Below are 25,027 nucleotides of genomic sequence, written 5' to 3'. Positions count from 1 at the left end.
CTCCCATTGTCAGATGACCACTGGGCTTTTGAAGACGGAAAGCAGCGGGATTCCTTTCTTAAACTCTTTCTTGCTCCCTCTCTCTTATTCCTCTGCTCTTCAAGCCAAGACACCATCTGTTAGAGCTCCCATAAGCTCCGCCTCTCCTAGTACACAACGAGCTTATCCTTTACTACTGCAACAGCAGCTGTGTTGCAGGGGATCCTGGAAAATGCAGTTTCATATGTTTTGTCTGAGTTCATCTTTGTATTTCACCAAGGAGGCGATGCATTTGATCCCATGTGTTACAGGATGTCAGAAAAGAAATTGGTGGAAAGCCAGACCACTGTTGAACCAACAAGTGAATAACTCCTTACTTGGTCTTTGGTCAAGTTTTAAAGGAATTTGTGTAGGATGGATTGAGCTTTTTGGTCATTAACTACTGCACTTATAAGAAAATCCCAGATTTTACTTTATCGCTAAATTTCCCGTAAGTGAGTCTTGCATCACAAAGTCAATTCTTTCAAATACATAACAAATATTACCACTTTTTCAAAAGTATTTCCTTTTGCATTCACTGGCTGTGTCCCATGGCATCACAACAAGGAGTTGAGAGGTTGAGTCACACTTGTTGCTTCTACTGTAACAATTTATGTATCCTGCAAAATGCTTGTTGTCATGCCAGCTGACCTGAGAATGAACGGTGGGAGTAAACCCTCTCACCAGTCAAGGCCTCAGTGTTGGATGGTGTGTCAGAGTGACCTGACTAATGCCTATGTGCAGTTGTGACACGATGTGTGTGTATGGAACAAACCTGTGTTGTCAGGACTGTTGAGCAGCACTAACAGGGCCATCCTTTTCCTGTTTGACAAACACACGCTGTCATCTGCAGATAAAATGTTTGTCGGCATATGCCTGATGTTTTCCATTCGTTTTCAGAGTAATATATGTCTTTTTGCTAACTCTGTTGAGCGACTACTTATGTTGGACAGTTAATCTTGTTAAAAGAATGACAACAGTCATTTATATAAATCCTGCGGAAGGAGGAAGCAATGGATATTAAATCGGTTGTGTGTCCATCAGTGAAGGCTTTTGTTCTAAGGAATAAGTAGGTTCTACAAGCAAATCTGGTTTGCATCCTGGAGGCAGCATTAGAATTCTGGTACATTTTGTTCTGTTCCCTAAAACTCCTCTTTTTGTGTGCTATGAAATACTGCACATCCTTTGTTTTTTTTATGTCAGTTATTCCACTTCTCTCACTTGCCTGTCAAATGACACAGTTTGTGTTTTAACATTTCCACCTCTCTCTTCTCTTCCTCTCAGGTGAGAGTCGGAGCGGCGGGCATAGAGCGAGTGAGTGAGGTGAAGCAGGCATGAGCACGGACGGCCATCAGGGGGTGGTGACCACCCCTCCCCCACCCAGTGGAGGGACTAAGGAGCGCTACTTCGACCGGGTCAACGTCAACGATCCGGAGTACATCAGGGCTAGGAACATGTCACCTGATCTTCGGCAGGACTTCAATGTTCTGGAGCAGAAGAAACGTGTCACGCAGATCTTACAGAGTCCAGTAAGTCACAAGAGGAAAAAAGGGGAATATGTCTTGTCCAGAGAGTATTTTGTATATTGTTGTAAGAAACATGATGTCATGGCAAATTTCTTTCATGTCTGGCTACTGAAGATGTCCCAAATTTCAGAGTTTCAAAATGAGGGTAATGCATACACCTTTTTACTGAGGGGACACTGTCTGGAGGAGAACAATTGTCAGATGGGAACCTGCTAAAATGTTTGGTCAGGAAGACGGTATAATGGTTTCAGCTAAAGCCACTGTTCACTATTGATGTCACACAAAGCAAACAAGGTGATAGAGATGTGAGTGGGTCTTGTGTGCAGCTTTAGATGCATATTTACGACACAGATAGCACAGAGCTATGTTAGACAATGGAAATGGGCAGTAAAGGTGCTTTCTTATTTGTACGTTGCATTGAGCATAGAGAGTCCTGAAAGGTCGATGGGATCCATATTCCTTAGGAAAACTGGCAACTCTAAATTCCTCTTAATCTGTTGTAATTAAATGTGTTGGTCTATCTGTATTTCTTGGCCCTCTGATAGATTTCTGACCTGTCCTTGGTGTGCTTTACCTGTTTGTCAAAGTATGCTCAAATAGGCCAGAGCCTTCTATGAGCCTGAGCAAAAAAAAAAGAACAGTTGCAATGAAATTGGACACAGGGAGAGAAAACTACCTGACCTTTTGCCAAAGAATGGGGCATCAAGACTGCTCTGAGAACTCACTGCAAGCAAAAACCTTTTGACCTCACTTACTAACACTTTACGTAATCAGTTCCCTTTTTCTCTTTTGTCAGTTATTATTCCTCAATCAAGTGATTACTGAAGACGTTACAGCATCACATGCTCTCGTGTGTGTGCTTGTGCTGATGTTGTGACACCAGCTACAGAATCAGTCAGCTGCCCGCTGAAACCTTAATATAACCACCCGCTACCACACCCTTGCTCCGACTTACTGTCAGAGCTTTCCCAAGTGTCCTCCAGTCCAGTGGCTCTCATGTTGGGTCAGGTTTTGCTGAGGTAAACAAATCTGTGAGCACAGGGCATATTTCAGCCAACACGCATCATGTTGTGGTTTGATTTTCTTTCCCTGGAGGTTCTGGATTCTTGAGGATTACTGTTGCTCTAGTAGCCAAACTGAAGTGCTGGAGGTACAGTTAGAGGTTTGAGCCCCTTCGGGACCTCAAATACTGATTATTCAGGCACTCATGGTACCGTAAAAGCAAAGTAGTGGGATGTTTTGTCGTTGCTGTAGGTTTGCAGTCTGCTGAAAAGATCAGAATGCAATGCAAAGGTTTTGATTATAACAGGCAGCAGCTCAAACAGAGCACAAGTAACAGTGACACATTAACACTAAACTATATGTGACAGAGTCAGAGTTCACAGAGAAACGCACCATAGTGGAGGGTTTTGTTTCCTTTTCATCTGCATCCCATTCAGGAACTCAACACCTAAAGGTGTAGTTCACACAGACGCATGTATTTTTGAACGCAGAGGTTTCCTACTTTGTTCTTAGAAAATTCTGTCCACGCTAGCACTGTTAATTTAAAATACTCTTTGTCCACATGAAAACATAAACTCACAATTAAAGGCAACAATATAACTACACAACCCTAAAGCCACACAAATAAGAAGATTTTGGATGGAATAGGGCTGCACATTTAACTAAATATTAGCAAAATCGCATTTATGGCGAAGTCCAATTTCCAAATATTGCAGGAGCTTCTGTTTTTGCTAATGGCAATATATGTCACAACATACCATTATAAATGATGCATTGTGGTGCTACAAAGATGCCCCAGCCTACAAATCATAGGGAACATGCTTACATAGACCCGAGCTAAAATCACATCATCATTTTTATATATAATTTTAAAGGTAGTAATTACCTGCATACCATGCAGCCCTATTGACCAATCAGAAGTCTGCAAACAAAGCTATTACCAGAAGCCTGTCTGTAGCAGTGACCTCTGAAGCACTTTCTGACACCTCTGTTCCTCAGTATAGTGGCAGAGTATTTATTTATTCATTTACATATACATTTATGAGTAAACTGTCCTGTGAGCAAGGTTAGAGCTAGCACTGGTTGGGGAACACCCGCCATCACGCAAAATAACTATAATTATTTGTAATGCCTCGCGATCGTGATAACAGCACACACCCAAAAAACTCAGTTTTCCCTGTCTACACAGCAACACTGAAAACTTCCTGAAAATCTTCACCCTGGACAAAGTTTTACAAAAGGTTTATTTTCAGAGCCCTAACATTTAGTTTACATGTGAACAAAGGCAAAAATACACAGAAAAAAATCCTCGTCCACAGAGTCATGTTGAATGTTTTTCTGTCTTTGTATTGTGCCCTTTGAACAGTTGCGTCACTTTGTGTGGAGATTTTACAACAAGCCCCCTACCTTTCTGCTCGGCCCACGCAGTATTAGGAATATTTACTCTGCACTATTGATTCAAGGCTGGTCTCTGACTGCAGTGCTCCTCACTGTTAACAAAGGGATCTTGTATTTGGAAAGAAAGGTGTGTGTGTCTGTGTGTATTTGTACTTTGAATTACTTTGAAGTGACAAACTCACTTTGAGGGTTTTTGAGTCAGCAGGGACAGATTTACAGTGAAGTTAAAGTTAGGTAAAGTATAATGTTAGACATTGCAATGAATGTCGCTCACAAGTAGAGTAATACAAGCCTGTATGTGCGTGCGTGCGTGCGTGCGTGCGTGCGTGCGTGCGTGCGTGTGTGTGTGTGTGATTGATATTGGGTAGTGGCTGCTGTGGTTTGGCCTGTTTCTTTTTAAGCTTTAAATGTGATCCGCATTCTGCACATGCCCAGTGTGGTTTTCTTGGCACGCTGTGTTTTGTGCCAGATGTCTGGGAGGGCAGCGGCATGGTGCTGCTGATGCAGGTTTCCACTTGATACTGTATGTCTGTGTCACATTGTCTGCGTACGTGATTGAGTACCACAAGTGCAGTTAGGGGTGAGCAAATGAGTGACATTGGTGGGCCAGACAGTCGGCTGCAGGGCACTGTTAGGCTGTCCCTGAGCCCGTCCGTGTCTGACCATCACTGGTGTATTTTGCGGTGTGTCTGGCACAGCTGGCTCCAGTTCATCCTTATCAGTAATGATTCAGCATGTTGAACGAATGGCAGAGGTAGTCAGAGAGTGAAAAAACAGTTTTGGCCACTGTGATCTACCAAATGTGTTCGCCATTTGTATTGTGATCAACCAGTGTGTACATGTTTCATATCACTGTAAAATTGTTTAATTCGGTGGCTAGTTTGTTTTGACATTTTGTAATATTATTTTTGAGAACATGAACTAGTCAGGGTGTCCTACACATTCATTTATTTGTGGCGGCCTGCTAAAGTCGAAACATCTGCTGCCACATATTTATTTTATATTTTTGAAGTTCGACTATTCATTAGAAACGCTGTTGGAATATGTACTGTTATGGTTATTCGTTGCACCACAGTCCCAGGTCGCAATGCATACTCGACAAAACGACAGAACTTCTGGCGCAGTGAAGTGAAACATAATTGTTTATTGTGCTGGGTCTAAATTTTGCATTCACTCACCTCTGCAGCAGCTCCTCCTCTTGTCCATTGATCTAATCAGCTCTGACTGGATATACAGATGAGTTATCATTTTCTACACAGCTAATAGATCAAATAGTCTATTAGTTTAGTAGTATTGTTTTAGTACACGCTCACTGTCATCATCAACCTCATGTCAGGTCGCAGCTGTGTGTGTGTGTGTGTGTGTGTGTGTGTGTGTGTGTGTGTGTGTGTGTGTGTGTGTGTGTGTGTGTGTGTGTGTGTGTGTGTGTGTGTGTCTGTGTGTGTGTGTGTGTATGTGTGTGTGTGTGTGTGTGTGTGTGTGTGTGTGTGTGTGTGTGTGTGTGTGTGTCTGCTTGTGTGTTACACTTGCAGTGCTGTTTATAGTATTCACGCGTGACGTGGTTGTGAACATGAGCCAACCAGTTCTCAGTCAACAATAACAGGTGGCTCCCTGTTGGCCGCAGAGGGTTTTTCAGCCCTTACATCAGGACAGTTGGCCTCTCAGCACTGCTTTACTCATATTCAACAACAATAACAAGTGTGTGTCACCAGCTGGACAAGCACGTGTGCTCTCTCTCTCTCTCTTTCTCTCTCTCTCTGTCTTTCTCTCTTTCTCTCTCTCCCTATCATATCCATTTCTTTCTCCATTTTCTCTGTCTGTCGCTCTCTCAAGTTCAGCTACAACAACAAGAATATCACCAGCTACGCACATCGCAGCTCTCTCTCTGTCTGTTTGTTTTGATTCCAGTGTTATGGGACTAGTGGCGGCTCCAGATTACATGTTTCTAGTGCTTAGATGGCAGGTTGTACTTAAAGTCGGACCAATTTAGACCAGGCGGGACTGAATCAACTCAGCTGACTTCATCCAACCGCCTCATTCATGCTGTAGTGTTTACCTTTAGAGTCAAAGGCCACAATTGAACCTTGAGACCTTTTCAGTCCCTTTTTGTTCCCCTATGCTGCATGGACACTTAACATTGTGTGTATGCAACGATAATATGAATTGAGGTGCAGTAAGACAACATGGGGGCAGGTATGAAAGGGAGGATAAAGCATGTTCATGTAAATTGTTACACATGTAAGGAATACGCATTTGTACACTCCCATGATGCATTTGTGAGAGTGACACCCTCATAAATATTGATCAGAAGGTGATGGTGTTTGCCACTCGTCTTTAGGAATCTAAGCAGCACAATCCTCAAGATTTTAGACATTTAATTCTACTAAAAAACACTTAAATTCTACTTAAAACACCTAAAATTTACATTTGTAGAAATACTGTCAAAGGTCCAGTGTGGGATGATTAACGTGGAATTGCCCCAGATAAACAGTAGTAGTTTATTTTTTTCCCTTCCCAAACTTCTTGTTTGTGTGTACATTTGCTTCAGTGTTAATATTACTTGATTTATTTGTCTGCTTAAACTCAATATGAGGAAGTAAGAGAGAATAGGAAGTGAAAGGATTTTTCAGAAGACTTTCAGTGGTAATGTTGGTTAACATAAAGAGTGTTTCGTATGACATGCAAGGATTGAAATTTACCTTGAGGTGGTTTGTGAGGCACACTGAGGTGGTTTTCTGTTGCATTTCGTATGCAGGAATGAGCTTGGATCCAGATTTTGGCTGCAAATCCAAGTCTCATGATGTCATGGTTGGTAAATCATGATATTAATTTGTTTGTGTTAAATTCTGTGGCTAAGCCTCTCTCTGTGTTGGGAACTAGGTTGCCGTGATTCTACTTGCAACCCAAAAAGTCAAAAGGTCAAAAGCCCTCAGAGCTTTGAAATGAAATCAGATGAAATTGAATTTGAGTTGTACTTCCACATGCTCTGTCTATTTTCTGCATCTCTGCTCATCCTGCTTTTTCCCCCTGCTATTAGGTTTTCCTCTCCTCTCCACGTCTTGTGGCACAGTTCGTTCATCATCCGTAGAAGTGACTTACTGATGCCAAGTGGTAAATTTACTCAGCCTCATTTGCAACGGTCCCGTGGTTTTCAGAGGAAGTGCACATTTTCTCCTCTTCTCCCCCACTTGCCAGAAAATACAAGTGGATAATTTATGGTGCTTTGGCGGGTTCGGCAGAGAACCCCCTTGTGTGAGGCAAATGTCACGGCTGTGCTCTATTATGTTTTTCCTCTTTCTTTTTAAAGTCCTAAAGGTCTCATTTGATAGAACATTAGTGGTTGAACTCTCTCCAGAGACTCTTTTTAAAACCGCCGCCTCTTCCCTCAGAGCCATGTCTCTGTGGCTGTGTTTCAGTTTTGGCATTTCACGACATCTCTTGGGTGCTGAACTTAGCAAAAACCTCCAGCAGTGGAGCAGTGCCCTCAGGATTAGAGGGTAACATACTGAAATGTTACTAAGTCCACTTTAGCTCATGTGCAACCTCAAAAGAATGGGCCAAAAGTTGAAAGAGTTTTCTCGAGTGCTTAGTTCGAAAGATTTCCTCTAGTTTCCCCATCTGTCTAGTGCAATTAATGTTTTTCATCCATAACTAAAGACAAAAATGTTTCAGTTGCAAAGCGAAATAAATGTTAAGATTTATTTCTTGCTTAAATGAGTGCATTAATCGATCTGCAACTATGTACCAATCCAATATGCCTGATTGGTATCAGTGCTGACACTGACCTGATTAAGTGGATTGGGTATTGGCCATGGTGTGACCAACCTACTGGATTTAACATCCCGTTTCCTTGTTTCCGCTGTCAGTTCCATTCATTCAGTCCGAATGAGCCTGCGACTTAGGGCTACAATTAATGAATATTTTCATTGATGATTGATCTGTCAATTATTTTCTCGATTAACCAATTAGTTATTTGGTCTACAAAATGTGAGTAGATGTTAAAAAATGTCGATTAGTGTTTTCCAAAGCTCAAGATGATGACCTCAAACATATTTTGTCTACAACCCAAAAATATTGAGTTGACTAAAAAGAAGTAAAGAAACTTTCAAGAAAATTTCGACTTTATTTTCTTTAAAAAAAAACAAAAAAACAACTCAAACCGATTAATGAATAATCCAATTAGTTAGTGACTAATTTAGTTAAGCAATATCACACCCGGGGTTGTGCTGTTGTACTAAATATCAGCATGTCTGTGATTTGGTCTTAAAACCTGATATTAAGTACAACAGCACAGCCTCTGCTCTGCTCTGCTTTTATACAATAGTAATACAAGCACCATCAATAGTTAACAGTGAAAAGCGAGAACAGATTATGATTTGTTTGTTAATTAATGATTTATTTGACTCGGCCAACGCAAATAGTTCTGCAGCTGAACTGGGGCGAGACTGTTGCCAATCAATACAGAAACATTCCTGCACCTGCATGTAACTGCAGGTCATCTACTTTGTTTTATATAGTGTTGGTAGGGCTATTTGCATATTTCCATTTCTTGTGCAACCAGTAGAAGAAGTTTGTTGACAGTTGCTTTTATGGGATTTGTGATACAGCTTGATCAGATAGTGCCGTTGCTACATCAGCTGATGTCATATGAGCACACCTGGAGGTTCGCAGTGAAGTATTCAGTCTTCTTTCCTTCCTGTAGTCCTCTTCTGACGGCTATTCAAATATAGAAGGTACATTATGCAGGATTTTTCGAAAACAATGTATGTACTCATACAAAAGTCATCACTCTCAATCATCACATGTGACCCTCTTGAAGTGTGTGGTGGTGTATTTATCTGCAGAGAATCTGCCACCTGCCTGGATTTTCTTATTTTCATCTTATTTTGCTCTGTTAGGGACGTCCCTGGGCACAGAAACACATACAACGTAGGGACCAGGTGCCAGACGTAAGCAGCACACATCCAGTGGGGAGCTAAGGAAATCACTTTTGCTTTTTAAACACCGTAGCCTTTGATATCTGTCACCTCCATAAATTGATTTGCTTTTTCTTTCTTTTTTTTTTTTTTTTTTACAAATCAGTGCCAACGATCCCCGTTGCTCACATCTTCGTGCACTAACTGTCGGGGTGAACAAGTTCATCCTGAAGGAAAAGGGCAGAGAGTTTATGCGGAGTAGAGAGCTGTTGCAGCTGGAGTTGGGGACCAATCTCACTGACGCACCCTCTGAGGTTAGATGAGGGAAATCAATAGCACTGCCAGGCTTGCAGGGAGGCACTCTCTTACTTTGTAACACTGTCACGTTGGGGTCTTGAAAGAACAGCATTGTGCTGACATAACTGGGGAGGTTGTGGCTGAAATTACAGGCCTCACCTCGTGTGTGCCTACGAGCTTTAAGGATAATAGCTCTGTGTGTGTGTTTTCCTTTTATCTTTATTTGCATGTCTTTCTGTATTGTATGTTTCTGTAAGAGTTTTGTTTTCATTGTTCAAGTTCCGTCTTTACTTTGGTTTGTTTGCCCGGTTGACGATAACGCAATCTGAGCTCGGATGCCATCGCTGAGAGACCTGATAAAAGGTCACTGTGTTCTTTATAGGTGAACTGTGATGCAGTTTTGTTGTAGTGGGAATGTAATCCAAACCTGGTGTGGGAAATGACCCCAAAACACAGTGTTCACAGGTATAAGAAAACAGAAGTGGACATTTGATATTCGGCTGATAAAGCCTAGCTGAGGCTCAGTTGAGTACAAACTACTTGTGACTGTTGTTTGTAAGCCTCTGTTTGCTGTGTGAACCTAAACAACATCCAGATTTTTCTAAATGCACTGAGTAAGATCAGAGTGTGTGAGGTAATGCTGAAACCGCCACGTCTTTGATCAGCACACAAGTGCAGACATGCAGGGTCGGCCTTCACTCCAACAAAGTCATTAAAAGTTTTGTCTTCCTCTCCCACAGGATGACAGTTTGAGTGTCACCTGTATCTGCAACAATAACTGACCCAGACAAAAGGAAACTCCTTTGTAGGTCATACAGTATGACACAAGCTCTTGGAAGACTAGAAACGTCCTGTTGTAGTGAAGAGTTTGATGAAAAGTTTCTGTTTTCTCCTGAATGGCTCAGATGATCAAAAATATGCATGTGAAAATGTCTTTTTGTCACCATCTGCCAAATAGTAAAGTCTGATAGAGTACTCTCTCCAGGAAGCATCTGCCTCGACGTAATGTCCTTCAGCAGGGCATCAGTCCTGACAGCTCATCCAATAAATTCTCACCTTTGCAACAGAGAATGTCTGAAACATTTCCATGTCAGACACACCAGCTTTTTGTTACTTTACGTGACTGGCCATGTTTTACTACTTTCTCCACTCTCCGGCTTTGACTCGTCCACTGAGGTGCTGGCCAAGCTCCAATCTACACGCCGACTTAATTCTCTCAAGACTGCTGCAGTTCCATTTTAACAGATTAGCTTTTGCCATTTCAGAGCAGTCACGGAAACCCTTTCCCAGGTTGGATCACATTTTATTCCTCCAGTATGTGGAGAGACCTGCTTGTCAGTGATTTTAATCAGACAAGGAAGATGATGAATATTTGTGTTACTTTTCACTCCAGAGGCAAACGTGCTGCAATGTTGTAATGTCATTTTGAAGCTTCACCTGATGTACTTTGTTCATGTTGAAGTGGGAGTTTTATTGGAGTTGGACAGTCACGCCACAACAGCTAAAAAGCACACTTGACGTGTGATGTTATTTTCATTGCTGCAGATGTGGGGGTTTTGCCAAAATATTAATGATACGATCCACATTAGGCTCCGGGATTAATCTGTTTAGATGATGGGAATCAAATCCCTGCTGTCATAATCTTCTTGGGAACACACACAAATTGTAGAGCAGATGCCTGCTTGTGGTTTTGTGTGTGTGTGTGTGTGTGTGTGTGTGTGTGTGTGTTCGTGTGTGTGTGTTCATGTGTGTTTGTGTGTTCGTGTGTGTTTGTTTTGTTTCTGGATGTGTGTTGTTATGCTTGTGCTTTTTAATAGGTTTCATTCCAAAACACTCCAGATCTGTTGTATTGAAATTGATTGGGCAGTATTTTAAAAAGAAAAATGACTCTCAGGAGTTTTTTTATAATCTTTTAGCTATTTTTTTTTCTTTGTTTTGTTTTTGTTTTTTTAAGCCCACGTCTATTTTGATTTGGAATTTTTAGCAAAAAGCTGTAAAAGTTCACTGTGCACTACTTGTTCAGCAGTCAACAAGCACATCAAGCCGACAGTCAGCCATCGGTCAGTGTTTTGAATGTCCGTTAGCTGCTTTCACCCTAGTCTTTGCGGTGTGTCCGTCACCGTTGGCTCTTGTAGGTTTTTTCCAGCCAATATGGTATGTTGAATTGGTGCTGGAGATGGCGGAGCCTGTGGTGATTGAAATAATTCAGATTTGCACTTCAGTTCAGTGCACAATAAGAGAAACGGAAGTGAGTAGACAATGACATTGAAACAAACTTGTCATTTAATGTATGATTATTTTTCTTTAGCCAGCAGAAATTTGTCCTTATGGTTTGCATTATTGTTCACTGGTGCTCAGTAAATATTCTTTGTTCGTTCAAAATTGGATTGTGTTAATGTGCTACCTGGCAAGACTGTCTTAAGATTTCTCTTTTTGAATGGTGATTATAGACTACTGCTCCCTGCTGCTATGGAGAGTTATTTCCTCTCATGCAGGTGCAGAAACTGCATGCTGTTTGGCTTTCAGTTGTAGTTTTGCGGAGTGCTCATGTGCAACTTTTTGGCAGAGACACTGGAGACACAAGGTGACTGAGCAGTTAGCTCTCATGAGGGCTGCGTGATGAAACAAATTTCAATTTCAATTTCGGCTCCCAACAATTATAAAAACGATGTAATCGAGAAAAAACAATTATTTTTCCACATTCCATTCTGCAGGTGTACCCTTATTTTGTGTTGTGCCCTGAATGCCACCTGCATGCACATTTTCGCCCCCCTTCCCTCAGCCTAAGCTCAACACTTGCAGCCAATATTACCAGCAAGGCGAGTTGTATTTGTGTGAGGAAAGATGACTGAAGAAGAGCAACAGTGTTTGGTGACCATTAGGCAGAAAAATCTCCATTGTGTTAGAACACTTTGGATACGAGGCATCTGACATGGAGCAAAAAACAATAAAAAGAAGATTTGCAAGATCTGCTTCGTGGTGGTGTCTGCACCACGTGGCAACATGTCAAATCTTTTTAATCATCTTAAGTTTAAACACAAAGAGGCCTATGACCAAATAACAAAAAAAAAGAAGAAAAGGACAAACCCATCAACATCCACTCAAGCATCAGTTAAGGATACAAAGGCCGCTCAATAGTGATTAAATTAAGAAATTAAAAGAAGCTCAATAGGAAAAGTATTAAAGGAAATTACAGTTCAGTTGTTTATAGACGTTTTTTGATGTTCAATTAATGCAACATGTTGACAAAGTCAATGAGTAATCGTGGTAAATAATTGTGATTTCAGTATTGAACAAAAAAATAGTGATTATGATCTTTGCCATAATCGAGCAGCCCTAGCTCTCATCGTTAGTTCTTTGATGTCGGTTTAGTGTGTCAGGGCCTTTAGTGATGAGCAGGTGATCTCAACAGAGCATTTAGCAGGTAAAAAGCCTGATATTTCCCACAGGAGTTGGTGGTGGCCAAAACAGAGCTAAAATTTTAGATAAAATTGGACTTAAATTCATCAGATCGAAACACAACTCCAAATGCAAACACTGCTTTGCAGTGGGGTTTAAATTAGCAACTGTCAGTTAACAACTTCAGAAAAACGATATTTCAGCATAATATTTACAGGTTGTACCACTAAATGTAAGGGGCCAAAAAGTGCTGTGCAAAGATCTTCCAGCACAGACCAAAAACAAAGACCTTTTAGTTGAGTCAGGAGCACAGAGTCTGCGTGAGGGTCACTATCTGCTCTGGCTCCAGTAAACTGTCTTCAGCACTGCAGCTCCAATGTCAATGTGATGGCACAACAATCTGTCAAACAGAAATGCCCAGAATGACAACAACAACTGAAAACAAACAAACCCAGACCCTCCACTGTCAGACATCCGCAACAGGCCCGTTGCCACAGCAACCTCGCCACTAGGGGCCGAGGAATGTCTGGCTTGGGTTCAGAATCAGTGGTGCTCTGGGACTGTATGCCTCCTGACATGGGGGGGGTGGGGGGGTTGCTCCATTTTCAACAAAACACCCCCACATGGACGTAAAACCAAAGGCCCCAACTTTCTTCACACAACACTAATGGATCGTCCCGCGGGGTGACTTGAGGGGATAAGGGGGGGGTGGAGATAAAGGGAAGTTAAGTGTCAGAGATGTTTTTGTGCACAGACGCAGCTCTATTGGGAATGCGTTGGCTGTTGCATAAGCACAGAGATGAAATAAAGGAATTAATATTGGATGTTGCCCTGCAATAGGAGTCATCACATTGAAATAGCATCATGGCCTATTTTCACTCTCAGGCTGTGCTGATTTTGCCTCAGATTCCCATCACTGGTTTAAAATTCCCACTAGAAAGTGTCACAGATGATCAGCTAATGAGGTGAAGTATATTTTTTTAGACCAGATCCAATGAGTTAGGATTAAAAGACCTAATAGTTTTGTTGTTTTTTTCTTTTTATTATTAACAAATGATACATATAACTCTTAAAGGGAAAGTCTACACCAAAATTTAAAAATACATGTTTCCTCTCACCTTCCTAGTTCTGTTGATCAGTCTAGATTGTTTTGGTGTGAGTTGCATTAAGGAGTAGTAGACGTGAACTTTATGAACCAGCTTCACATTAGGATTTTGATTAATTAGTTTGTAGATATTTGAGGACAATTCTTTATCAGTGACAAAATTCCTTAAAATCATAGTACTGCATGATAGAGGATAAGATGGTGGACCCGATGGAGAAAACAATTACATTTTTTTCGGCATCCAATAATGACAGCAATACACATTATGCACACAACCAAATAAACATTTTTTTTTAAATCTCAGCCGAATGTTCATAACAGCTAACTGCTTAACTCTCGGCTCTATTTGAGCTACACTCCTAAAAATTGAAGGGTTGCAGGCAGAAAAACTTAAGTCGAGCCATGTTTGAGTTTTCTTCTGCCTTTATATATCAAGGTAAGGTTATTGTGCAACCAGCAGGAAAATAACTTGTTACTGTAGACTATCAGTGTACAAAGTACAAAAAACCTATGTTAAAAATGCCTCTTGACAATTAACTCTCCTGTTCAGTGAAAGTGACTGTGTTAAACTGTCTATAGATGAGCTTTAGAACAAAAGGATTACAGTGAGAATGGGCAATACAAACCAAAGTTTACTGATATGGAAAACTAACAGACTTTGTTTATTATTTCTCTATATCAGAACACTTAATGTGTAGTACTCAGTATAACCCCTGCGCTCCTTACAGCTTTAATTACTTCAGCCTGTAGAGAAAGCCAAATGCGTGCCCTGAGAGGTTGTAAACCTTATTAAGATTATGAGCAGCTCCACATGCAGTATTATCTCAATGTGACAGTCTGCAGCCTGGGTTTGACTGTAGCTGTTTTATTATTTTATTTATTATTTTATTTTATTTTATATTTTATTGTAACTGCAACAGTTGCAAAGCCTGCAGCATCATAACATTCAAGCTGTTCTGATCTTTATGTATCACTAGGAGTCTTGTACTTTGATTTATGAGCCGTTTTGTGCTGAGGAACATTTGCTTTGAAGAAAAGTAAAAGCATAAAATCATGCAGAGCTTTATATGATGTAACACAGCCAGCTGGGAGTGTGTCTGGTCTTACATAAGAGCATGTTAGCATATACTTTGTTGTGTCAGAATCTGGTTTATTGCCAAGTAGGTTTCATGAACAAGGAACTTGCCTCTGTGTTTTGATAGATAACAAGAAACATAGTCAGAGAAAGTAAAAATAAAAGCAGGTACTGCTAAAGTTAAGAAACAGAAATATGGATTTGGAAAAAAGTACAATAAAATTATGAAAAATTAAGTGCAGAACATTTTTTTAATGGAAGGGCTGTATCAGAATCTGTGTATTCAACAGATGACTGTAGTCTGGACATGAGGATTAGCCACACACACGCACACACACACGCACACACACACACACACACACACACACACACACACACACACACACACTCACACTCTCACTCTCCCAGTTGATCAGCCAATCATAGTGGGGGCTGCAAGCTAGCCGGATGGCCAATCCTGACTTGGCTTGTTGGGAAGCCAGCCTATCCTGATTCAGCTTCATAGAGCACTTTGAGGCAGATTCAGATTGACACCGGAGGAGCATGTCTAATCTGTGATTAACACGTCTCCCTCTTTATTCCCTCTCCTCCTGTCTCTCTTAATGTCCCCACATCTTTTTACTCTTTCATCCCTCTGTCACCAATAATCCCCTGCTCTCTCTTCAACCACTCTCTCCGCCATCAACACTGGCTGTCTTTCATTTTTGTAGATGTCATTACAGTTCAAGAAAGTTTTTACTTCAACATGAAAAAAGGGACTTTTTTCTTTGCTGTTTAAGACGAATAATGACTAATTGAGGTGTCCAGTCTTATAAAAAGGTTCTCAAAGGTTTTTATCTTTAGCAAACAAATATTGGAAATTGTTTATTTTCAGGCGTGGTGTTTTAAAAATGACTAAGTGAAACTACTAAATTTCCCTGCTGGTGTACAATCAAGGTGTGTCTTATGTTATCAGTCTAAATACCTTTATGGATTTTGGAAAATTTGCTTTCCCACCCACACTTAGGGAACTCTGAGGGTTCAGTTTCTACTTTTTGACACAGTCCGTCATCTCAGTGTTAGATTATTTCATTTTTCTTTTCTTCTCCAGGCCTTCAAGGAAGAGTTGGAGAGTCTGATTCAGGAGCAGCAGCGAAAGGGTAACAACCCCACCGGCCTGCTGGCCCTCAGACAGATCGCTGACTTCTTCATGGCCAGCTCCGTGGCCGGATTCAACACCTCCCCCCTCAGTAAGTGCTCACAGTGCTGTGGCCAGTAACCCCAGGCAACCAAACACTAATGTTTAGCAGATCATGCCACCCTCGCCCGGGGTGCAGCCACTGAAAAATAACGCACATCATCAGTATTTGCATTGAGAAGATCAGAATCCAAACATGAGATTTTTGTGCTTTTTTAATATCCCATGACAACCCGACCCCAGACTCCGGAAGAGCTGTGCATACTTCTCTGGGTTTTGATCTTGGAGTTGTGTCCAGGAGTCCATATGTGAAGTCTGCTTTCAATCACAGCGCTGGAATGCACATCTAATGCAGAATTACATACCAAAGGCAATGTAGTAGTTCAGTTAAGCTCTTTCTTCAGATATATACCCATAATGAGTACGTCTAAGAGGCACTGGCAGTAAACAAAGTATAAAGGTTGGAGTACTGTTTACGTCGCCTTTAATGTGGAGCCAGATGTGTCAGATACACCATTAGATAACGACAGATGTTGATAGTGGTCCTGTGCCGTAGCTGTCATTACAAAGAGAGGATAAGTATTTGTGCATGTCGTTTTAATACAACTAGATAATTTTCTTTGATGCACAAACTGATTTTTTCCTTCTATCATGCCATCGTTTAGGTCTGGGGATGGTCACACCCATCAACGACATGTACGGAGTGGAGTCCACCACGATGGTGAAAGGCGAGAAGCTGACACGCTGTAAACTGGCCAGCCTTTACAGACTGGTGGACCTGTTCAGCTGGGCACACTTTGCCAACTCTTACATCACAGTAAGACACACGACTGAATTTACAAACTGAGCTCTTAAAAGTGTTGACAGTAATGAGCTGTGTCCAACAGCACTCCTTATTTACTACATTGTGCACAATATTTTCTGACATTTTACTTAAATGTCCAGATTTTCGGTGTTAAATTTATCAACTATATACTGCCCCCAAAAATTAATGGGTTAAGTCGTGTCCATTGCATGCGCACTAATTTTCTTCTTACAGTCCCTCAATTCAATGTGTCATTTGTAGCAAATTTACACTGGGGTCACAGTCCCTTGGGTAATTCCTAACTGAGTGCTGATTCTATAGAAGGCACGCAGTTATACATAGTCATACATAGAAGTATGCCTAAAACAAAAAAGACAGATTTAATTCTGACTTGTCACACACTTGACTTTTCACCAATATAATTTCACTGTTCAGTATTCAGAGTAGGAAGAAGTATAAGAGTAGTTTATTCTTACTAAGGCCTGTTTTTTAAGTCAGTTGCTGTTGTGATTTTTAAACAAAAAAAGTGTTTTGACTTTTCTTGTCTTAGGGTCGAGTCAGCAAAGAGCAAGACCACATCCTGATTATCCCCAGAGGACTGTCCTTTGCTGAGGCGTCTGCATCAAACCTGGTAAGGAATAAAAACATTTCCAACATCTGTATAGCAAACACATAGACACAGACACATATTGAGCCTTAAAGGTCCAGTGTGTAGGATTCAGTGGCATCTAGCAAAGAGGTGGCAGAACTGAAACTTCTCCCATGAGCCGAGTGTGTAGGAGAACTACGGTGGCTCACAAAAGGCAAATGGCTCTATCTAGAGCCAGTGTTTGGTTTGTGCGCTCTGGACTACTGCAGAGCAACATGGCGGACTCTGTGTCAGAGGACCCGTTCTGTTTGTAAATATAAACAGCTCATCCTAAGGTAACAAAAACCCAATGATTCTTCTTTTCAGGTGTTTATAAACTAATGAAAACATAGTTGTGAATATTATAAAGCATTTCTGCCAATATATGGCCCTAAATAGTACACACTGGGCTTTTAAAAATGCAACTGTATTACAGTTAACAAAAAAAACTCTTATCTGGATAAAAATATAAACTTTTCATTTGGCATAAACCAAATAAAATAGGTAGTAAATGTGTGTGATTGCCGTTGCCTGTGTGTGCCAACAGTAATAAGGTTCACTTGGAGTATTAATGTTTTGGCCTTCACTGGACAGGGCTAATGCTTTTCCACTTTGTTAAATCAGACATTTACTTCCTTCAATTAACTATCTTGAATTGTATAAAGGGGAAAAATAGTAAATGAACCTCATTTTGGTGTTTTGGTCTTTGCATCAGCACAAAGAATAACATGCGCCTCTCTCTCCCACTCGCTCGCTACGTGTGTTTGACATGCATTCGTCTCTTCTTGTTTGCTGCTTTCCCATAAAAAACTAAGAAAATATTGCGGTTCAGGTTGTTTGTCATGTTTCGGTTCAAAGAGTGCACACGTTATCACAGTGCCAAGCATGCAATGTCGATAGATGGGCAGTAATGTGTGTAATAATCTGTTTGCAACCTCCGTTTCCTCCTGCCTAACAGTAAAACTCCCTCTAATTTAGTTTCTATTTTCATCTATTTGTCTGTGTCTCTGTTCTCTCCTGCTCTACTTTCCGCCTCTGGTTTCCATCCAAGAGTTTTTTTCTGCTCATTCCGATGTATCAGACAGAAATTAATTAGGTTTTGTCAGTGTTTAAAACAAGATTTAAAGCTTTGATTTGTGGTATTAATAAAATAATGCATGCCATTAATAGTTTTGTAGAAATACTGAACAGCTTGAATAAAATAAAAAGAAATACTTGGCACAACCAGCTAGAGGGTGGTTCAGTTTTGATGCGCAAGAATCACTTTCACATTGATATTTCCCCGAAAAATACTGCACTTATGAGATTTGTGAAACATTCAGCTGTTTCCATTTTTACCTGTCATTTTTGTGTCGCCACATGTGCTTTAGGGGAAATACTTTGTGTTTTGGTTTAATCCATAAAATATGAAATATGAAAAACATGAACTGACAATAAAAAACAATAATATCAACTTGCCCGGTAGTAATAAATTCCCTGAATGCTTTGCATGTTTTGGTGGCTGCGGCTTGTTTTATATTCAGAGAAATATTTTTATGCGTCTCCCAAACAAAACCACATAGCTCCCCCATAATCCGCCTTTTTTTATTTTGTGGCATCCCCAAAATTTACATAAAAGTGTCACTCAACGCTTGAATAATATCTTCTGTCTTTTTCTATGCTGTTGTTCTGCCTGCTTTGTTGTACTTATCTCCTACTTTATCTTCAACACCTGCGCAAACATACACACACACACGCACACACACCTGTGTAATGCTGCTGCAGGTGTGGGTCGACAGCTGGATGTAGTAGCTGTACTGCTGACAGGAGGATTTCACTGTTTGACCTGCAGCAGCGGTGTGCAGGTGAAGAGGTGCATTGACACTCAGTTGAAGTTCAGTTCCAGCTGGTTACCCGCTTTCTGCTGGTGCATGATAGTAAAAAGAGTGAAAAGTGAATTTACAAGCACTTTTATGGTCATTCAGACGGATTAGTTTTATTTTTTTTATTCCTCTTCAAGTCTGTTTTTAATTTAAGCATTTTTTATTGCCACATCTTGTTGGCAGCCCTGATTGGTTCAGTTTCTGTCGAGCACAAAACACAAAGTCAGATAATTGACTAAGCTGCTTTTACAATAAGTTTGTTCGCAAGATTTTCTCAAAGGACATACAGCTTTCTGTATTCTGTATGAGGGAAAATAATGCAGAAGTTCATTTAGAGGGAAAAATAGAGTTAGGATTTATATGAATGTAGAACAAAATCAAACAAAAGACACAGTCTACAATAAACATCCATTCAATTCAGTTCATATGTATGTCCATCACTTCTAGACCTGACCTAAATCCAAACTATCTAGTTTATAGGTCAGTCAAAGAATAAAGACAGCGGTCAGGCATTAAATAAATAAGTGAAAATTGTCTGTATAACATCTGGTTCAACTTTACAACCCAAAAAAAGAATGTAGTGGTAAGTTAGCTGCCTCATAATAACAAATAAGCCTAGACACTGCACAGTCCTGCAGTGCAAAGCTCCTGTGTGAGGGGATGTATGATGCTGTAGTTACCACAATCCCTGAATAATCATTATAAGGAAGAATAGATCAGCCAGCATTACGCTAAATTCGTGAAGCTTCCACAGCCTCACATGCCTCCACAGTGAATGAGAAAACCAAAAACAAAGAAAATTCTTGATGCTTTGAAATCATAGGTGCTTGCTTTTAACAACAGCAAAACTAAATCGAAACATCCGTTCAGTGAGGTAAAATTTAGCGTGTAGGTTCAGACTGGCCAAAGTCACACAATAACAAAGTTTTGCACCAGCAGCTCAAGCATTCAGCAAGATAGAGTTACAGTGTTTGTCAATGGAGTCTGTCTTTGGAGAGAGCATAAATAAAGTTTCACTTGAAGCTCAGTTCCAGGTGAGAAAGGGCTGTCTGTTTGGGAAGTACTGAGCGTACGTAGTGTTTTAAAACTGATGTTCTGGTATAGTTTTGCTGTAGTTAAATGCAGACCCCCGACAACTTCAGTCATCAAGAATTTGCTCCATTTTTGGATTTTTCATTCATTGGAGGGACGAGGCAAAAACAAACCTGTTCTTCACTAATTCAAAGAAACACGTGGCGAGTAATTGATATACAAATGATAACTATGTGAGTGAAGTATTACTTGAATGCCACACACAAGTAGGTCAGCTGTCTTTAGCCAACTAAAACTAAACCTAACAGCTTTAATATTCCACCACTGTATCACACAATCAAGCTTATTTAAATTAAAGTAACCAGTAGTACAGACTAAAATGCTCTCACATCAAAACTAAAAAGTATGAAAAGTTGCCATTTTAGAGTCAAAAGACTACAGCATCATCCATTTTGGCATAATGGATCATATTGGCCATTAAGCATTTATCTTACAATACTGACAAAGATATCTTTGCCATCTATGAAACTGCGTTATGAAAAATAATTAACCAGACCAGAGTTGGTGCTGCTTTGTTTCCTGTTATAACCTTTTTCAAATGAAGCAGAAATAGTCCAGTGTATTAATGCAGCTTTCACATTTTTTAGATGTAAGGTGTCAACATGAATTAGTCTTCTTGTACCATGGGAAAAAGTCTAATTACTAAAGACAGTGTCCAAATTTAACGGCTCATAATAACATTTTTTTGCTAACTGAATTAATTGTACAAATCAACAAAGTCAGGGTAAAATGTAGGTTCAGTCCTAAAGATATAAGGCAAAAATGATTGAAATGGAGTATTTTTAGTTGAGTGTGTGTCTGGAGCACATCCATCTCTCCTGTGGTTGTGAGCAACGACCACAACATAGCAGCTTTAGGGAGACGCAACAAAATTGCATAGTCTGGCACTTTCAGATTTGGCTGTCTGTGTTTTAGTTTGTTTGTGTTTTGATGCCAGTCTGTCGCTGCTGACTTCCTCTCTCACTAGCCTCCCCATCTTCTTCTTCTTCTTCTTCTCTCAGCCTGTTTGGATTCAGTGATCTCTATAGTTACATGGTTGAGTTCAAGTGTTTAGAGAAGCGAACAGATTGATTAAGAGGAAGTCATCCAGAATAAAGAGTTTAGGAGGTCGTGCAGGGGTCGGCTGGGTGGAGGCTGCGGTGTCAGAAAAAGGCTGGAGTTCAGTTAGCTTTGGTCGGTTTCCATCTGCCTCTCCCACTTAGTCTCTCTGTTGGAGTCCCGAGGTGACAGAGAGGTCACTGAGTTTGTAGAAAAATTCACACTTTGGTGCATCTAAGTGTTTTTGCACAAACTTGGTTTTTGCGGTGACAGATAGTTTTAGCTGCCCACATTTCCTCCTCCTATCATGTACTTTGCATCCAGCCGAGTCACGTTTCAGATTCTTTCTGACACGTCTTCTGACACTTTGGCTTCTTTTTATAATTTGAAGTGCTATGTTTGTCAGAAGGGCCTCTCAGCAGCAGGTTGGGTTTGACTGACCGGGTGAGGGAGCAGCCTTTTGAAGGACATGGCAGGGTGAACTGATACTGTACTGGACATGTGATCTAAACCAATCGATGCTCCATTGCTGACAGCTGGCTGCAGCTGTAAATGTGCACGGAGACAAAGATGGCGGTAGTTAGTTCCGCTCGGCTGGTGCCATTCACTTTCCTGTTCTGGGTGAAAGATCAATAGATGGTCATCCATCCAAACATCCAAAGGCAGAGCAGCATTCAGGACACATCTCAGGATTTTCAGCTTGAGTTGACCCAGAGATCAACAGCAAGCTGTGGACTCGACTCCGGGGCTGAAGTTAATCAATATTTTATGTCAGTGCCAAAATAACACCTGCTATGGCAATCTTATACTAAATAATGTGTCACTTTGCCAATATACATATGTTCCATTGTCTTTTGTAGGTACATCCAAACTTACTAATGCATGAGTTCTTGTTGTTTATAACTATGCAAGAGCTGCAAAAATACAAAAGTTAAGTAATTATAAGTCATGTTTTTAATCTGGAATGTTATCTGAAGGAATCTGAAGCATTTTGCGGTAAGCCCTGGTACTTTTATTTCTCTGTGGACACAAGTTTTTGGGAGCACTCCAAAGTAAAATTCACTTCAACACATATTAATGAACATTTCAGTATGTGCCAGTGTTAGTCAGCTGGCTTATTTTCAGCTGCAGTCATTTGGCTAGATGTTCTAAAATCTATAAAATGGGAAAGTCACAGAATTAAGACAGCAGGACACCATAAAGAGGGCAAAAGCAAAAACAAACAGAAATTCTCAGGACAGAATACAGCAAGAAACAATAGAACAGCAACAACAAATAGCTTTGATAGGAGAGTAGCAAAGTTAGAATAACTTAAAAACTAAAAAGAATTTCAAAAGTCTGTAGAAAATCGTTAAAAGTGGTAGCAGCATATATTGTAGTTGAGCTTGGAGTGTCGAGTTTAAACATTGTAAGAGGAGATGCATTTTGAAATCTTGAGTTCAATAGAAATTCATGAAGTTTTTGGGGTTTTTTTGCATACTTTCTCACATATTAACATGAAATTAAAAAAAGAATTTCCCTCCTCACGCTACACATTTTGCTTTATTGCATTATCTTTCTATTGTTTTGTGCAAAGTTTCTTAATCAATGCGATGGCCTGGACTACACCAACATACCATCATATGTTACCTAAAGTAAAATAACTTTTTTTTTAATCTCTTTTTTTTAATCTTAGTGCAATTTCTTTCTGTGATAGCTTTGCAGTTAATAGCCTCTAGGCTGTAGTTTTAAAATAAATAAATATTTTGATATTCATATGGCTTTAAGTTGTAGGGCCAATATCAATGCAAATTTGAACTAAATCCACCACTGAAATCAAATTTCCGCCCCTGCTCAGGAAAAGGAAACTTGCTTTTTTAATATTTTTTATTTATTTGTTTTTTAAGGTGACATAGATTATACCACAAATTCCACTCAGGTCACAGAAAGTTTTGAATGTTAATTGGAAAGATGAAAATATGATGAAAAATAATTGTGAGAACTGGTGATGATAAAGTAAAGTAAGTACAGTGATTTTAGTATTGCTTTTTTGTCATTTAAATAATGTTGGTAAGAAGCTAGTCACCTGGAAAAAGGATGTTTTTTCACAGTCAGTGGTAAGATTCAGAAGAAGCCTGTTAAAATTCATTACTGAAATGCTTTTCTCCTTATTTCACCTGAGATATATTCTGGTTTCTGGCTTCCTGTTGCACTAAATTTGTGGTAAGAAAGCTGGTGAGAGTGTTGAGGTACACACACTTCTTCCCCAATTTTCCCCGGTACATCCTCCACTTCATAAGTTACTGCAGAACCACAATTTTTCTCACAGTTTTTCTCAAGTGCAGCAGAAGTGAAGCACGCATAAAAAATGGGACGCTGTACATATCTAGCTGAACTGGGTGTATTTCATTAGCCTCAGACTAGTTGATGGATGCCCTTTCCTGTTGTGATAACACAAACTTGGACTTTGTACTGTAAAACAGAAATGTGACCTTGTAGGTTCTGGTTTGTATCAGAGAACAACATGTGGTTACGGTGCTGGCAATTTTGTAAAAGGTCTGCAGGCAAAGCTGTATTTTCTGTTTGTTATTAGCTTTCACAGCGAGGACTGCTGTCTGCGGTCAGTCGCTCTTTCCCCAGGTTTTATACCTCAGTCTGTCCAGTTATCTGTCTTTATTTTCTCTGGTTATCCACCTCTCTTTCCTCCAGCTCTCAACCTCTATCTCGCTCTCCATCGTTTGTCTCTCCCGTGCTGTAATCTAATAACTGCTAACTGGCTGGTAATGAGGTTGTCATAGTAAAGGACGTCATGTCCACTCCCCGACTGTATTATGTTTCCTGGTAATGTTCCAATTCATTTCCCATAGAGGAGCGGACAGAGAGGAGGAATCGTTGATAATGTGATTTCTGTCATCATGCACATTGATTTTGACTTGTGTTTATGCCTTTTTAGTTAATGTTGGACAGTTATTAGCTGTTTGTTTGTGTGTGTGAGGGAAGTGGATCTGGTTAAGTGTCAGTCTCTGGATGTGCTTTAGTGCTTGGGCATATTTGATTACCCTGATCTGGGCATGGTTAGTTATACAGTATGTCTCCCTCCAGCCTCATGATCTTTCCTCTCCTTCCCTCTCAGGAGAGCTGTCAAGATGATGTTGCTGTCAAGTTAGCAAACGCTTTAGTTTGACTTTGCACTGAAAAAGGAACTAATGTTGGGGGTAAAACCAGCTTCACATCCACCAGCTCCACAAAGCATTTACTTACACTGTCTCCTCTGCGTGTTTCCCCAGGTCAAGGTCAACATCATCGGGGATGTGATCGATCAGGGCTCCACCAACCTGAGGGTCGACCCTGCAGGTTTCAGCCCCCATGCTGCCATCTACTCCATGCGTCCAGACATCCGCTGCATTATACACGTGCACACTCCTGCCACGGCTGCTGTAAGTTCACGTTACGCTAGAACCTTCCATGAAACTCCTGATCAGCCTGCAGAACACCTGAAGCTCCTGGTGACAGGCAACGTAAAAATCCGATGTTGGATTTTGGGTTTCAGTGAGGTTTAGAATTTTAAATCGCACAATTATATCACCTCAATTGAAAAGGAATAATGATCTCTAAATAGACACTGTTATGGGAAGTGTTTGTGATATGTTACAAAGAGGCTTATCTCTGCAGTCATCAGAGAAGTGCAGGGTTTCAAAGTATTCTTCTCA

General features: G+C 40.4%; 1 protein-coding gene across 6 annotated transcripts in view; it reads left to right on the top strand.

Annotated features, from left to right (window-relative positions):
* The window catches only part of add3a (adducin 3 (gamma) a), a 118,142-nt gene that overhangs the window by 73,070 nt on the left and 20,045 nt on the right, over positions 1 to 25,027 (top strand). For all 6 annotated transcript variants that reach the window (XM_042484713.2, XM_088075691.1, XM_042484712.2 and 3 more), the window contains 5 exons: positions 1,303 to 1,547; positions 15,827 to 15,965; positions 16,579 to 16,730; positions 17,269 to 17,349; positions 24,605 to 24,754. In XM_042484713.2, coding sequence (XP_042340647.2) covers positions 1,353 to 1,547; positions 15,827 to 15,965; positions 16,579 to 16,730; positions 17,269 to 17,349; positions 24,605 to 24,754 — 717 coding nt within the window. In that variant the 5' untranslated portion in view covers positions 1,303 to 1,352. The remainder of the gene's footprint in view (positions 1 to 1,302; positions 1,548 to 15,826; positions 15,966 to 16,578; positions 16,731 to 17,268; positions 17,350 to 24,604; positions 24,755 to 25,027) is intronic.

Source organism: Plectropomus leopardus, chromosome 3 (assembly GCF_026936395.1).
Source record: "Plectropomus leopardus strain MGB_pleo_1.0 chromosome 3, ASM2693639v1, whole genome shotgun sequence".
NCBI classification, from domain to species: Eukaryota; Metazoa; Chordata; class Actinopteri; order Perciformes; family Serranidae; genus Plectropomus; species Plectropomus leopardus.
Note: the sequence above shows the minus strand (reverse complement) of the source record. Positions and strands in the feature narration are given on the sequence as shown.